General features: G+C 49.0%; 1 protein-coding gene across 1 annotated transcript; it reads right to left on the bottom strand.

The window, feature by feature from the left end:
* Positions 1-309: 309 nt before the first annotated feature.
* On the bottom strand, positions 310-12,169 carry DUSP26 (dual specificity phosphatase 26). The gene is made up of 4 exons (XM_044437676.1): positions 12,042-12,169; positions 3,307-3,592; positions 1,879-2,093; positions 310-874 (listed from the first exon to the last, which is right to left on the bottom strand). Exons 2-4 carry the CDS (start codon positions 3,486-3,488, stop codon positions 675-677), a joined length of 597 nt encoding a protein of 198 aa, XP_044293611.1. The 5' UTR covers positions 3,489-3,592; positions 12,042-12,169; the 3' UTR covers positions 310-674.
* Positions 12,170-13,006: the final 837 nt, after the last annotated feature.

The following is a 13,006-nucleotide window of genomic DNA, read 5'->3' as shown; positions in this document are numbered from 1 at the left end:
TGTATTTTCCAGTGTGTATTTAAAAATGCTCAGTGTTTTGCAGGTAGCATTTTAGCTTGGATTTGCATGGCCTTTGACCATAGATCCTGGTCAGGCTCTGTTTGGTTGCAGGGGGTGTGAATGAATGCATTCTGATAAAAAATGAACTGAAATGAATTTTGCATGCATACCCGGCCACATTTGTGCATCTTGATGCCATAGCATTTTGGCAGGAGCCAAATCCTGTCCATACCTGCCCCATACCTGCCTCTCTGTGCCAAAAAAGCAAAAAGAACAAGGAAGGAAAAAGAATCGATGCTGCAATGCATGTCATTTCCACAGGACTTTATTTTTACTGCTCAAATACAAGCAAATAGGACACCATAGGCCACATAACATGACTCTAAGGGCAGTGAGGCAGCCTAAGGCTCCCTCAGCTTAATGTTGGGATTTGCCATCTAGGAGAATCCAGTTTTATGGCTTCTGAAAGCCAGTAAGGATGGATGGAGGGAAAAAGAGCCCCTCTTCTACTCTGAAGTTTGCTTACCTCCAGGTGACACTTGGAGCTAACTTTGAGAACATGAGGTGTTGTAGGCATTTGGAGCATTACAGCTGGACCTCTGCAGGGCAGGAGTGGTGGAAACTCAGGGATACCAGAACATGAAAGATGGCCCATAAATGCACCAGCCCTCCACTCATGGCTTCTGCTTCAACCTGAGGGAGTTGTCCAGGGTGGCCAACTGGCGCAGGAAACCCCGGTTGGGGATGATGCCCCGGTGATCCTTCACGGTCTTTATGGCCTCCACCAAGGTCAAGTGGTGGTAAATCATGAGGTAGGCGAGGACCAGGGTGGCTGATCTGCTCACCCCCACAGCACAATGGACGAGGATCCTCCCTGTGGGAAGAAGAAAAAAGATTTCAGAAGATGTCTTCTCAAACATCAGCCAAGGCCTTTTGGCTCCAGTAAATCAGGTGGTGGAGTGTGCATCTCTCCAAAAATCTCTTCCTGAATACCACTCTAAATGCCCCCAACTAACATCAGGCCCTGAAATGCATGCTTAATTTCCCATTTCATCTGGTATGGGGCACTAGGACATGGACCACATCATCATGCCCTAAAAGAAGTCTGCATTCATCGGGGCCACTTTTAGGACCAAAACAGATCCATAAGTAACATTGCAGCTTGAGCCTCTGAACTGGCTCTAAAGAAGGAGTGAAGACAAACATGAGTTGGGTTATTAAGGTCTGATTTGGTTTGACTGAAAAAAACTACACCCCAGTCTGGCAACGGGTAAAGCAGTGGTGTTCCACCTCAGGCTTGTTGGTCAAATTTGGCTCACTTGGGGTGCCAATCCTATTCCTTGTGATTCCTCAGGAAGCCTTACCCCTTTCCTTGGGTCCCATACCCTTTTCCATCACCACCAATTTGCGTGGTGGTTTCTGGGTTTTGCAGTGTGTTTCCCACCCCCTAAAGGGCTGGAATACCAGTCCTAAGGCTCAGTTATTGGTTAAGGGCGAAATAACTGTGTTCTGTATGTTTAGACAATTCCCAGCAGCCTGCAGCCAGCATGGAAGTGCTCATATGGCACATCCTTGTGGTGGGCAAGGCCAAAGGCAATAAAGGTGAGGCCACAAAACAAAACAAAATAATGACTGGCTGGGCATGCTGGGAAATGTAGGACTTTTTCTATCTAAGAATGCACAAGATAGTGCTTAGCAGTTGCCACATATCTACCATTTTTGATATTTTGGGCATTTTGCTCCTCACTCTTGCCTTTGCTCCAGCCACCAATGGAATCCAGCCCTCCAAGACTTTCTCCACAATGGAATTCAGTCCTCAAGCTGAAAAAGACTTGACATCCCGGAAAGCTGCCCCTCCGACTCCTCACACAGACCCACCTGAACTCCTGCTCAACGCTTTATGGATGAAGTCAGCTGCAGGCTGAAAGTAGGGGCTCATGTCGAAGGTGGGTGAATCGTGTGCCTCAATGCCCAGGTAGCAGATGCCCGTGCCCTCGTAGTAATCAGCGCCTCCCCGCCACTTGCTATGGGAAGCATTGAGGATATGGGTGATGTTCAAGCGTGCCAGCTCACGACGGTTGGCTGCTATATCTCTGCATTGGGGAGAGGAAGAGGAAGGTTCATTACCACTCCATCTGCATGCTCATCTCAGGCCTGGTAGACATTGCTCTTGCTCTAACATCTGGTGGACAGTATTACTGCTGCCTGGAGAACATCAACACGACTTTGCATTCGTATCCTGACTTTTTCCTCTTGTGAGGAACCCAAGATGGCTTGCATAGCTTCATTTTATCTTTACAGCTACCCTGTGAGGTAAGTTAGCCTAGGAGTAAGTGACTGGCCCATGGATGAACCTGGATCTCCAAGGTCCTCAGTCCAGCACTCTAACTACCACGCAATGTGGCTTTTCAGCTTTCCTAGTGGTAGAATATGTGGGTATCATGTTAGCAGTGGTGTAGTGGAGCCAGAGCTAACAGGGGTGCAGCACTAGTACTTTTTTAGTAGCAGGACTTGGACATAGTCTGCCATTTGCAACCCCTCCAGAGTTTCCTGTTTGCTCCACGCTTAGTCGAAATCTGGACAGTAGCTGCAGAAGGAGAAATGAATTTTCCTAGCAACACTATAGTTTTCCATTGTGATGTAAAGTGTTTTGGTCTTGAATGGCCAATCAAGACTCTTTAGCTTTTACAAAAATCCTCCTACTGGTGAAGATGGAGATCATTAAATCCCGCAAGAGGGAAGCCCCCATTTGCATCAATAACAGCTTCTTTCCTGTTGTAAATGGCTTGTTGGTTGGGGAAAAGAGTGTGGCATAAGGGGTAAGTCTCAGATTCAGAAACTCCACTTTGGGGATAAATTGGACTCTCTGGGGTTTTCCAAGCATTTATTTATTATTTATTTTATTTAAAGCTTCTATATGCTGTCCCATAACTAAAAGTCTCTGGACGGCTTACTAATCATTCAATCATTACCCAGTGCTTGTGCAGTCTCTTTCCCAGTCTAAACAGGCGAACTGCCTCTCTTATGGCTTTCTTTCTGGCAGGAAGAGCTTGAAGTGCAACGAGGCAGGCATTTTTGGCATGTTCAGCACCACCCTCCTGGCCTACTCACAATTGGAACAGTGACTGAGTTCCTCCAAAGTGGAATTCGTCCCTTGGGCTGAGAATACCCTGCCTCATATCCCGTGACTTGAGTCCTGAATGCCCCTTGCCCCCGTGACGTGGATGCAGCTGCCCTTTCTTGTGAGCCACCCTCCGCGTGCTGCAGGAATAGGGCTGGGACGCCAGCATCTGGGCTTGTACGTACTGATCTCCCAGGTAGAGTCCCGGCCAGACTTCGTCAGCATGGTTGCAGGCAGTCTTGCCTGTGTACAGTAGCCTCTCTAGCTCAAAGACGCTGAGGATGGGGTGGCTGATGGTGTCATCATGAATCTTCCGGACTGGAGCCTGGGAAGATGTATTCCGGGAGAACCGGGACATGAAGGCCATGGGTGATGCACAGCCCCCTGTCGCATCCCGGTCCTCTTGAGGGGGCTGGGCAGAGGCCGGGACAAAATGTCTGCTGTGACCACCACCCACGGTCGGTTTCTAAGCTGGAAGAGAAGAAGGGAAGGTATCAGCAAAGCCACATCAGAGCCTGGGATCCCATGTAAGAGGCAGCTCCTAAGGCCTTTGCATTTGGTGCCTCCATCCAGATCCTGTAAGCAAGGGGGAGGCCTTTATGGTCCGGAGCACTAAAGTTCAAAGCAGGGATGTTGAACCTTTTACATCCAGAGGGCTGCATTCCATCTCGGGGCCTGCAGACTGGTGATGAGCAGAGCCAAAGGCACAGGCCAAGGCCAGGCGCAAAAGGTGCAGGGACAGAATTACAAGTATAAATCTCTTGCCGCCTGAGCAGAGGCATTTCAGAATGCAGGTGGGGCAGGGCAGAATTAACCCCCAACCTCTGCATCTCTAACAAGCCATTTCTCTTACCCTTCTACCTCCCTGGGGTTTTATGTTTTTCTTTTCCAACTGACAGTCAATGTTCTGTACAATTTTTAAGGCAAGGTGGTACGTGACTTTTAAGTTTTACCTATTGCCGTGTGCTTCTACAAGCTTTGGGGTTCTCTGGACCACATTGCTATTTCCCGCTTGTCTCTCCATGGCCTACTTTTGGCTCTAGTCCTCTCAGCCTTCACCCTCTGAGTTCACAATTAAAGTTGACAGTTGTCACAGACTGTACCTTTTGCACCAATGCTTCTGCCACACTCAAATGTGTGAGTTTTTACCAGGACACAATCACCCCACTGGAAACTGTTAGAAATGGAGGGCTCATGTAGTTCATTAAAACAAGATAAAGGGGGAGGCCCCACCATCAAATTTGGATGTGAGGAAAGGGGTGTTTGTTGGGATGGGAAACAATGCTTCTTTAGCATCTATTCCTGCTGATAACCTCACATGGTATGAAGGATGACGCTGATTCTTTGAAGCAATTTAGCCTTTTCATCAAAGATATTATTTCAGCTGTATAACATCATACAAAGTCCTCCTATCTTCAAAACGCACACACACACAAGCATGCACACATAATAGGCATCGTACACCCTATTGGCACCTGGTGCTAAAATTGTGCTTAACTGCAAACAGTACCTATTTGGCTAACAAACTCTATATCTTACTGGCAAATCAAATCATAGGACATCTTGGAGAAGACTGGTGAATTTGAAGGTTCCTGACTCTGAGCAGAGCAGAGCAGGCTGCCCCAACTGGGACCAGGGTGAGCAAACAGGCGATTGGTGGAGGAGGAGTTGTATAGGAAGAGGAGACCGAGGCAGGCCGAGGCAAAGCAGAGACAGGTCTGCAGTAGCCCAGCCGAACCTCTTTTGTTTTTCTAAGAGACAATTGAAGGGATGTTCCAGATTAGCTGGTTCCTGATGCTGATTCACTGAAGGGGAGTGGCCTGATCAGCTGGCAGCCGTTGTGTGGGTGGGGTGATTCATTCCGGTTCCTGACTCCTGGCGGGGCAGGGAAGGGCAGAGCAAGCTGCCCCAGCTGCCCAGGGGCCTTGGAATATAAGCAGCCAAGCTCTCAGGGAGCAAAGGAGCAAAGCAAGCAACAAGGAGAGCAAACAGCACTTTGGAGGAGGGCCCTAACATTTCCCTGCCTCTTTGTTTTTCTTCTTTATTTCATCTTAATCCCCCCCCACACACACACACTGCTTCCTTGTAACACATGCCCATTTACTGATAGCACTGTGTTGCTAACCTTTAGTGAAGACGTGCAAAAACACTAGTTGTCACAAAAGCCTTCCCAGAGGCAGAATCACTAAGGCTGCACAAACATGGGCCAAAGAGGCCCCACAGTGGTGGTGGCCTGCACAGCCGCATACGAGCAGCGCTGTTGCAGGAAATCGTGAGAGCGCCGGGGCAGTGGAAGAGTCAGCAAAGACAGCCTTCAATTTGGAACCCTTTCCAGGGAAGGGTTCTCCGGTCCAAGTCTGGTTTAAAATAGATCATTGGATTGTTGTTGTTGTTGTTGGTTTGTGTGTGTGTGTGTGTGTGTGTGGGGAGGGGATTACCCTACATCGGTTTGCTCTTGGGACAAAATTTAAACCTGTTTTCTGTTCAATAAAGCTAACAGAATGGTTTCAGGCACTAACCTCCAGCTCCATGTGCCCTGATAGGCAATCAGACATTCCGCTTGGGGTTCAACGAATTAGTGTTCACAAAGGAAGGCAGGCGAATGGCATTTTCTTTGGCTTCTGGGCTGGCCAGACTGAAGTGATCAGGATGGCCAAGGAAGGCAGCTGCTGCTTTCTTTCAAAGCACTTTTGCCAGCTCAGGGTTGCCAAGGGTAGAATAGTAATGAGAAGAGCTGGCAGGTGCTAGGTGCTTTGGACAGAGAGCCAAGGACATGGGGAGAGGGAGAAGAGCAGGGCGTTTTCCCTCTGGTGTTGTGCCCATTGCATACCAGTGGGAAGAAACAGTTCCCCATGGGCCTGCCTGCTGCTCATAGGGCAGGGGTGCTGAACCTGCATCAGAAGTTCATTATGGTGATGCTCTTGAGGGGGGAGGTACATTCCAGAGGCAGGCACAATTAGAGTGGCAGGGCTAGAATGCCCACAGTATTTTAGCGTCACATGGTTACTGCAATCTCCTAAGTCAGCCTTAGGAGAGGCATTTCTGAGTGAGGAAAAGAGCTGGGGAGCCTTTGCACAATCAGAGGTTGGGGGAACAGGGTCTGCCCTCTAGGGAACCTCCATCAGATCTGGTTTCCCAGCAGGCTAGATTTGCCTGCCAGGTTGGAGGTGCTGCTCCTCTGCTTTAGGGGCACCTCTGCTTTCTCAGCAGGAGGTCATAAAGATCATTTTAAGGGTCTGCATTACATTCCAGGGAGCAAAGCAGATCCCCTGGGGACCCTCCAGTGCTCCACTGAGCAGGAACCATCGTTTCTTGGAAAGGGGACAAGTTCAGTCCTTGGCGCAGCTGGTCAAAAAGATCAGGTAGCACAGAAAGCCAGGAAAAAGTCTATCAATCACAGTAGATGATGCTGAGCTAGATGAATGAACCGTTCACCTTAGTACAAGGCAGTCTGCAATACAATTAGTTTCACTTTCCAGATTTTCAGAATCAGGAGTGCTTTCACTTTACTTCTGGGGACATCCAAGTGAGGCATAATTTGGCTCAAAATTCACCTGGGCCACCGTCCCATATCTTAGAATGTAGGAAGTCATCTTAAAGAAAGAAAGATGACTCCATGAGAATGTGTAGCATTCTGTTCCCTGGCCACATAGTAACCACAATCAAGCCTCCGTAAGGGAGATTGGGCGTCTCTCTTTTAGAACGAACACCAGGAAAATACCACCATTGTTCATGACAATCAATTTGATTGTCTCCCCTCCCTTCCCTGGTGTTCTCTGTACTTGCCAGGAGTTCCTTTCTGAATGCTGGGTGATATTCGCATATGCAGCTTCCCAGCTCTGTTCCTCTATCCCTTTCACATTGAGGGGGACTGGTGGCCTCATCCATGTCTAACAGTGCTAAAAGACTGGAAATGGCAGCATGCCATCGGGGAACCAGTTCTGGGAAGGTGTGAGAATCACACCAGTTAGGCCAGGAACACAAGTCACTGCCTTCTAGGAGGAAGGGATGTCAGAGAAATCCACAGCTAGTTCCAGTCAGGTTTGATTTCTCTGAATCTGGCCTGTGAATACTGCAGGGAGCTTTATTTCCCAAGCTGCACAAATGGAAGATGCCCAGCAATCCACAACAGCAACAGGAGCAAGTCAGACCATTTTTTTTGGTCAGGCTCTCTGTTGCTTATTTTGACTGGCAGCATCTCTCTAGCATCTTAAGCAGAGTATTTTCTTCATCTACAGCTGTTAGCTTCAGGATGTAAACAGTAGGTTTCCATAACTTGGAGCACAAGAATGATGGGGACTGATGGAGAACAAGAGAGAATCAGGAAAAGGTAAGGGACAGATATCCAACACCGCATGGCAGGACCAGGCATGAAGGCAAAGTCAGAATCCCAACAAGATATGGCATGACGCAGGCAGAGTCAAGAGTGGGCAAGTGACAAGGTAGAGATGAAGGTATTGTAGGCCTAGAGGGTGATACCTGAGCCAGAGCACAAAGCAGCAAAACAAAGACTTCTATTAAGTTAGGCAGGGCTCAGCAGCCTTGGATAACCCCTCCTGCAGCTTCCAGCTGAGTTCCATGACTTCAGTGGTTTTAAGCACCCACAGGCCTGATAGTAGTTGCAAACTGAATCGAGATACTGTACCTGCTCTAGCCAGACACCAGGAGGATCCGGACAGTCGCAGCCCGACTGAGTGAACCTGGGGTCTTTTCTAGGCACACCGTGTTCCCTACCACTGAATCAAGGTTGGGCCTCCCATTTGGCTCGCTGAACATCTGATCTCAGGCAGCTGATTGGGAGAGTGAGTGGAACAGCGACCACGTGTGCTCTTTTTGAAGGTGTCCTCTGTTCAAAGTGCTGTCCATCTAAGTCCAGCCTAAAGATAATGAACCTTTGGAGGGAGGAGTTAGGCTTTGAAGTTGCTCAACAAATATTATGCAAATCGGTGTCCTCTTTAGCCAGCTGCGTCCTATCTGGGAACCAAGGGTAGGTGACAACAGGATGGCGTTCAATGTGGAAAAGTGCCAGGTTGGGGCATAAAAATGGGTGTCATAAGTACAGGGTAGGGGACAGCACTTGTGAAAGGGATCTCGGGGTATTGGTCAAATACAGGCGAAACATGAGTGAGCAGTGTGACACGACAGTCATCCTTGGTTACATAGCCAGAAGCATAGCTTCTAGATCGAGGGAAGTGTTACTAACGCTCTACATGACAGTTAGAACCCCGAGGGCATGGAATGGGCTTCCACGGGAGGTGGTTGAAGCCCCAATGGTGAGGGTGTTCAAGGATAGGCTGGACATGCACATGGTAGGCATGTCATGAGCGGAGCTGGCTGCAGCTGGGGGTCAGACTAGATGGCCCGGGAGACCCCTTCTAATTCACTCTGTTTCTATGTTTCTCTTCTAATCTCCACCCCTACCCTGCCAAGCCATGCAGTGCCTATCTATGATGGGTGTGAGTGTTAAAATGCTGCTTTGTGCCAAGCAGGAATTCAGCTCCTAGTTTAAGGCTTTGGTTGGGGGATTGCTTGCCCCAGTGTATGCTATCAGAGAGGAAGTCAGTGGGGTGAATGGCATGAGTCTGGGAAGAAACCCTTTCTTTCCCTCACTATAGGAAAGAGGCACAGGAAATGCTAAAAGCAAACTATCCTTCTTTTCTGCTATACAACAAAAAAGCATCATGGTTTGGGGCTAGCGACCAGCCTGAAGGCTCAAGGGGAGCATGGTAAGGGGAGTTTTCAGCGCAGTGGGAAAGGAAAAACAAGTGCTCTTTGTATTCCTGGAAGCCTCCTTCCCACACCATTTTGTCAACCTGCAACAGTAGTTTGAGGCGCCTGGACCAAACTACTTCTGTGAAAGGCTGGAATTTGGTTGTGAGAATCAGCCAACTCAATCTTTCAGAAATTCTCTGAATTTCATCCTGAAGCTCATTCCATATCAGACAGTGAGTTTTCTTCCTTTTTTCATGAAAACCCATGCATATTTTAATGTGCACGTCTTTGTAATGTATGCATCTTGCCTCCATTGATTAATGTGTATGTGTGTGCATTTTTAAAAAGGACACCTATTTAAAAGGCGCACATGCTGTTGGACACACTGCTGTTCCTTTGCAAATCACAGTGAAAGCTCAGAAATGTGCAGACTTTGACCACGGATTGTGCCTGGGTCTAAGTTTGGTTTGGAAAGTGGGAACTGGGTAAATCCTGAAAATAAGAAAACTGAAATTAATTTTTCACACATCCCTGTTGGAGCTAAACCACAATATTTTGTTATGGAGCCTCCATGTGTTTTGCTTTCTGCCACACCAGATCCAGAAAAGGGGCTATTAAACAGTGGCAATCAGCAAAAGACACTGGAATGTTTATTCCCTTTGAAAATGGGATAAAATTGTTGCCAGGTAATTGGGTCATCAACAGGTTTTTTCTCCTGGCAAATAATTTTCTCCTGTCTATACAAATAATTTTATATAGATGCAAAATATACAAAACCATACAGGATAACATAAAAACAAAGGTTGTCTCTTACCTTGGAAATTCATATTCCAGAGATTTACAAATAAAACCCAGCATTCTATAAATCTGTTTGACTATCTCTCTGCTTTTTCTCTTTTATAGTAAGCAAGCAAAATGTTAGCGAGGAAAGAATTTAATCCACTCCTGGGAGCAGGCCAGAGTGCAAGGACCTTGCCAACAGCTGTCCAAAGTTCTTCTGATCACAAAGCAGGCCGTTTGCAAATGACCGAGCTCACGAACACTCTTTCTTGCTGTCAAGACAGCTCAGCCGATTCAATAGCCCCTTTTGCATATTATATGTGAGTAGGGCTACAGCCTATCGAGGTGATATAGGAACAGACTGCTGCCCTTCTCCGAAATGGCTTGCCCCTTCTACTGTGCCTGCTTGCCCAAGCTAGATGCCATTGCTCAGGGGCGCTGAACCTCTAACAGCCCCAGGACCTAATTCCATTTTGGAGAACGGGGACTGCGTTCAGGGGCGAAATGTTAAAATCACCAGGACATTGCATCATAAAGCTTCTCCCAGCGAGCATCGAAGCCTTTGGAGAGGCAGTTCGACCTTTTCGAAAGTGGGTGGGGCCAGTGGTGGGGACATCATCTCTTGGAGAAGACCTGAATTAGGACCCTAGAATGGTTGGATTTGGCCCCTGGGCCTGTCTTTCTGCTGCCTAGGAATGGCTGAATACGTAGCTACTGAGGTGGTGTGGCCACCATGTATGTGTAGCATATATTTCACTGGGAGCAGGGCCAATAGCAGGGCTCTCTCCCTGTTTATCTGGGGTATCCCTGTACATGAAAGATGAATGCAATGGGCTGAACCCAGAGGCTTCATTGCGGCAATAGCGGTACAGGTGAGAGTAGCGTGAGTCTCAGCTAGGGTTGAAAGCATCCATGGAAGGCATTCAGTTGCTTTGGACCCAGTCTGTTTCATGTCCAAGGAAAGATACACCTTTCCGTTTAAATTAAATATTCCAACGCACAACCTTTCTTTGATTATGGCAACCAGAAAGGAAAAAGCTTACGGTTAGTCCTATGGCACGGACCTGAAATGCACAGGGCCCTCTTAGACAAACCCTCACTTTCTGCACATGTATACAGAGGCATAGACTATTTGCAAAGCGCTGCGCATGTTACCTAGCCATAATCCATCGGATGACCTTCTCAGGCAGGCCAGTGTCATCCTTTCCATATTAGGTCTGAGGCAGAGAAAGTTTATAGAAGGACAGCAGTGAGTTCAGAGGAATGTCTTGCTTCCTAGGTCAACCCCCAGCCCAAATCACTTGTTAGTACCTTTTGCAGAAGGACTATTTTATTTAAAAGGGACCAGCAAGGGATGTCCATTTGGCACCGTGAGAACGGCGCGCTTGGGAGGATGGCTCCTTGGATTCAGTGCATCCAGCCCATGTCGTGACAGAGGCGAGGGCCCTTTCTGCCTGGCAAGACGACGTGCACAGTGCGTTCTGCCTTTAATATCCCCATTGGAGCATTAGCAGAAAGAAGAGCGTCTCCTGGCTTCTCTTGCGGATGCCTCGCTCGCCACTCCTGCAGCCGCATCGTATGGGCAAAAGAAGGAGCCATGTTCCTGTTTGTGCAGACCTCTTCCTGTTACGAGTCTTTTGCCCAGGCTTTCCTCTACCCAGTGCCCAGTGGTGCTCCTTTAATTGACCCACCTGTGCACCAGCCAGTCTTGGAAGGCCATGCTTATGCCTACTTTACAGAGGAAGAAAATGAGGCTGAGGTGGAAGCAGGTGCTTCTTGTCCAGGTTGCCTAGTTTAGCTGAAAGGAGAGGCAGATTTTGCAACACCATCCCAGCCGCATGGCTTTGGGTCCCTCTCCAGTGCTCGCCACATGCATTGCGCTGGTGCTTGCTCCAACTCATCTTTTAAAAATAAGGGGCTTACTGTGCTTGAAAGGAAATGCTGCCCTTTAAATGGACAGGATGGGGATGCTTGGCAATGGGAGAGAATATTCCAGGTACACCTTGAAAAAAAAGGACCTACCAGTATCAATATCAGGACGATGAATCAGCTATTCCCCTTTAAAAATATATTGACATTAAAAATCTGTTTTCCAGGCAGTTGGGATGAAATGAGTCCCCAGGGACGGAATACCACAGTTGCTTTCTGGTCACTCGCGCAGTTGAGCCCCCCTCCCCCTTATCCAGCCCGGATTCTGCCGAAGTTCTGCCACAAACACCTGCCACACGCAGCAACACACGGTGCAGCCTGCCATCGCGGTCGACTTCCCCGGACAGCGGCTCACAAAGAAGGCGGGCATCGGCTCCCAGCCTGCTGACTCCTCGCAAGAGCAGAACCAGAACCAGAACCTCACGCCGCTTGCCGAGTGAGCAGCACGCGCAAAGAGGCAGAGGCAAAGCGCGAGAGATGGACAGCTTTATTGCCTTACCTTTCTCAAGGCTGTGATTTTCCCCCTCTAGGAGAGGAGGTTTCTGTCAGATCTGCGCCGCCATCGCCTTCCCTCCCATTCCTCTCCGCCGCCGCCGCTGCTGCTGACGCTCGGCTGGCGAAGGAGGGGGGAAAGACTGCTGTCTCAACATCTATTTTAAGCCCTGGCATGTCCAGGGGCAGATTTGTTCCCTATCAGAGATGCTGAATGGGTGAGGAGAGGAGAGGAGAGGCAGGCAGCCATCTGACGGAGGCATGTGGGCACACACACCGCAACAAGCACGCTCGCCTCTCTGCACGCGCTGCTGCTGCTGCGAACGGCGGCCCCCGGTGCCGGAGGGGGAAAGGCCCTTGGCAAAGCTTTCCTCGGATTTCTGTGGTCATTCGTGCCAATGGGCATGTGTCCACCGTCTAGAGAAGGGGTGACCAACGGAAGAGTCCCCCCGCGCCCCCCAACCAGGCAATTCCAGCCTGCAAAGCCCCGACTCAGCTAGATCTCGCTGGCTGTCCATCAAGTGGGGAAAATATTTTGCCCAGAATGGACAGAGTAAGAAAAGGGACCGGGGTAGGGACCGGGGAGGCTGCTGCTGCTCTGAATATTTGCAAGCACGATTCCAGATGCTAATGTGCTGTACCAAACCGTGCAGATTCACGGGCCAGTCAGCCATGATTTGAAGAAGCCATGAGAGATGGTAAATGTCCCTAAGGAATAGGAGCTTCTCTGCCTTGAAATCCCACCCACCATGTTGCTGGTCTCTCATGGACAGCCCTTCCTTGGGGGGGGGGTTGGGGGGATGAGGTCAAGCCCTAGCATGGCCAGGTGTCCTGCTTTACAGAGGAACGTCCTCTTGTTGGAGGGCAGCCCTCTGTATGAGGGCATCCTCTTGGAAGGGCTGTCTAGTCCAAATTCCCGGGCAAGTGTATACCCCCTCCCCAAGGTCATAAGCTGCCCTCCAGTGTTGGATG

The sequence above is a fragment of the Varanus komodoensis genome, unplaced genomic scaffold, assembly GCF_004798865.1.
Source record: "Varanus komodoensis strain SLA01 unplaced genomic scaffold, ASM479886v1 scaffold30, whole genome shotgun sequence".
NCBI lineage: Eukaryota > Metazoa > Chordata > Lepidosauria > Squamata > Varanidae > Varanus > Varanus komodoensis.
This window is presented reverse-complemented; position numbering and strand designations above follow the sequence as displayed.

Coding starts and splice junctions, on each gene's coding strand:
- DUSP26 (XM_044437676.1), bottom strand. CDS start 3,488: ATGGCCTTCATGTCCCGGTTCTCCCGGAATACATCTTCCCAGGCTCCA. Junction 2,094..3,306: donor GGACTCTACCTGGGAGATCA/GTACGTACAAGC, acceptor TCCCCAATGCAG/AGATATAGCAGCCAACCGTC. Junction 875..1,878: donor AGCGTTGAGCAGGAGTTCAG/GTGGGTCTGTGT, acceptor TTCTTCCCACAG/GGAGGATCCTCGTCCATTGT.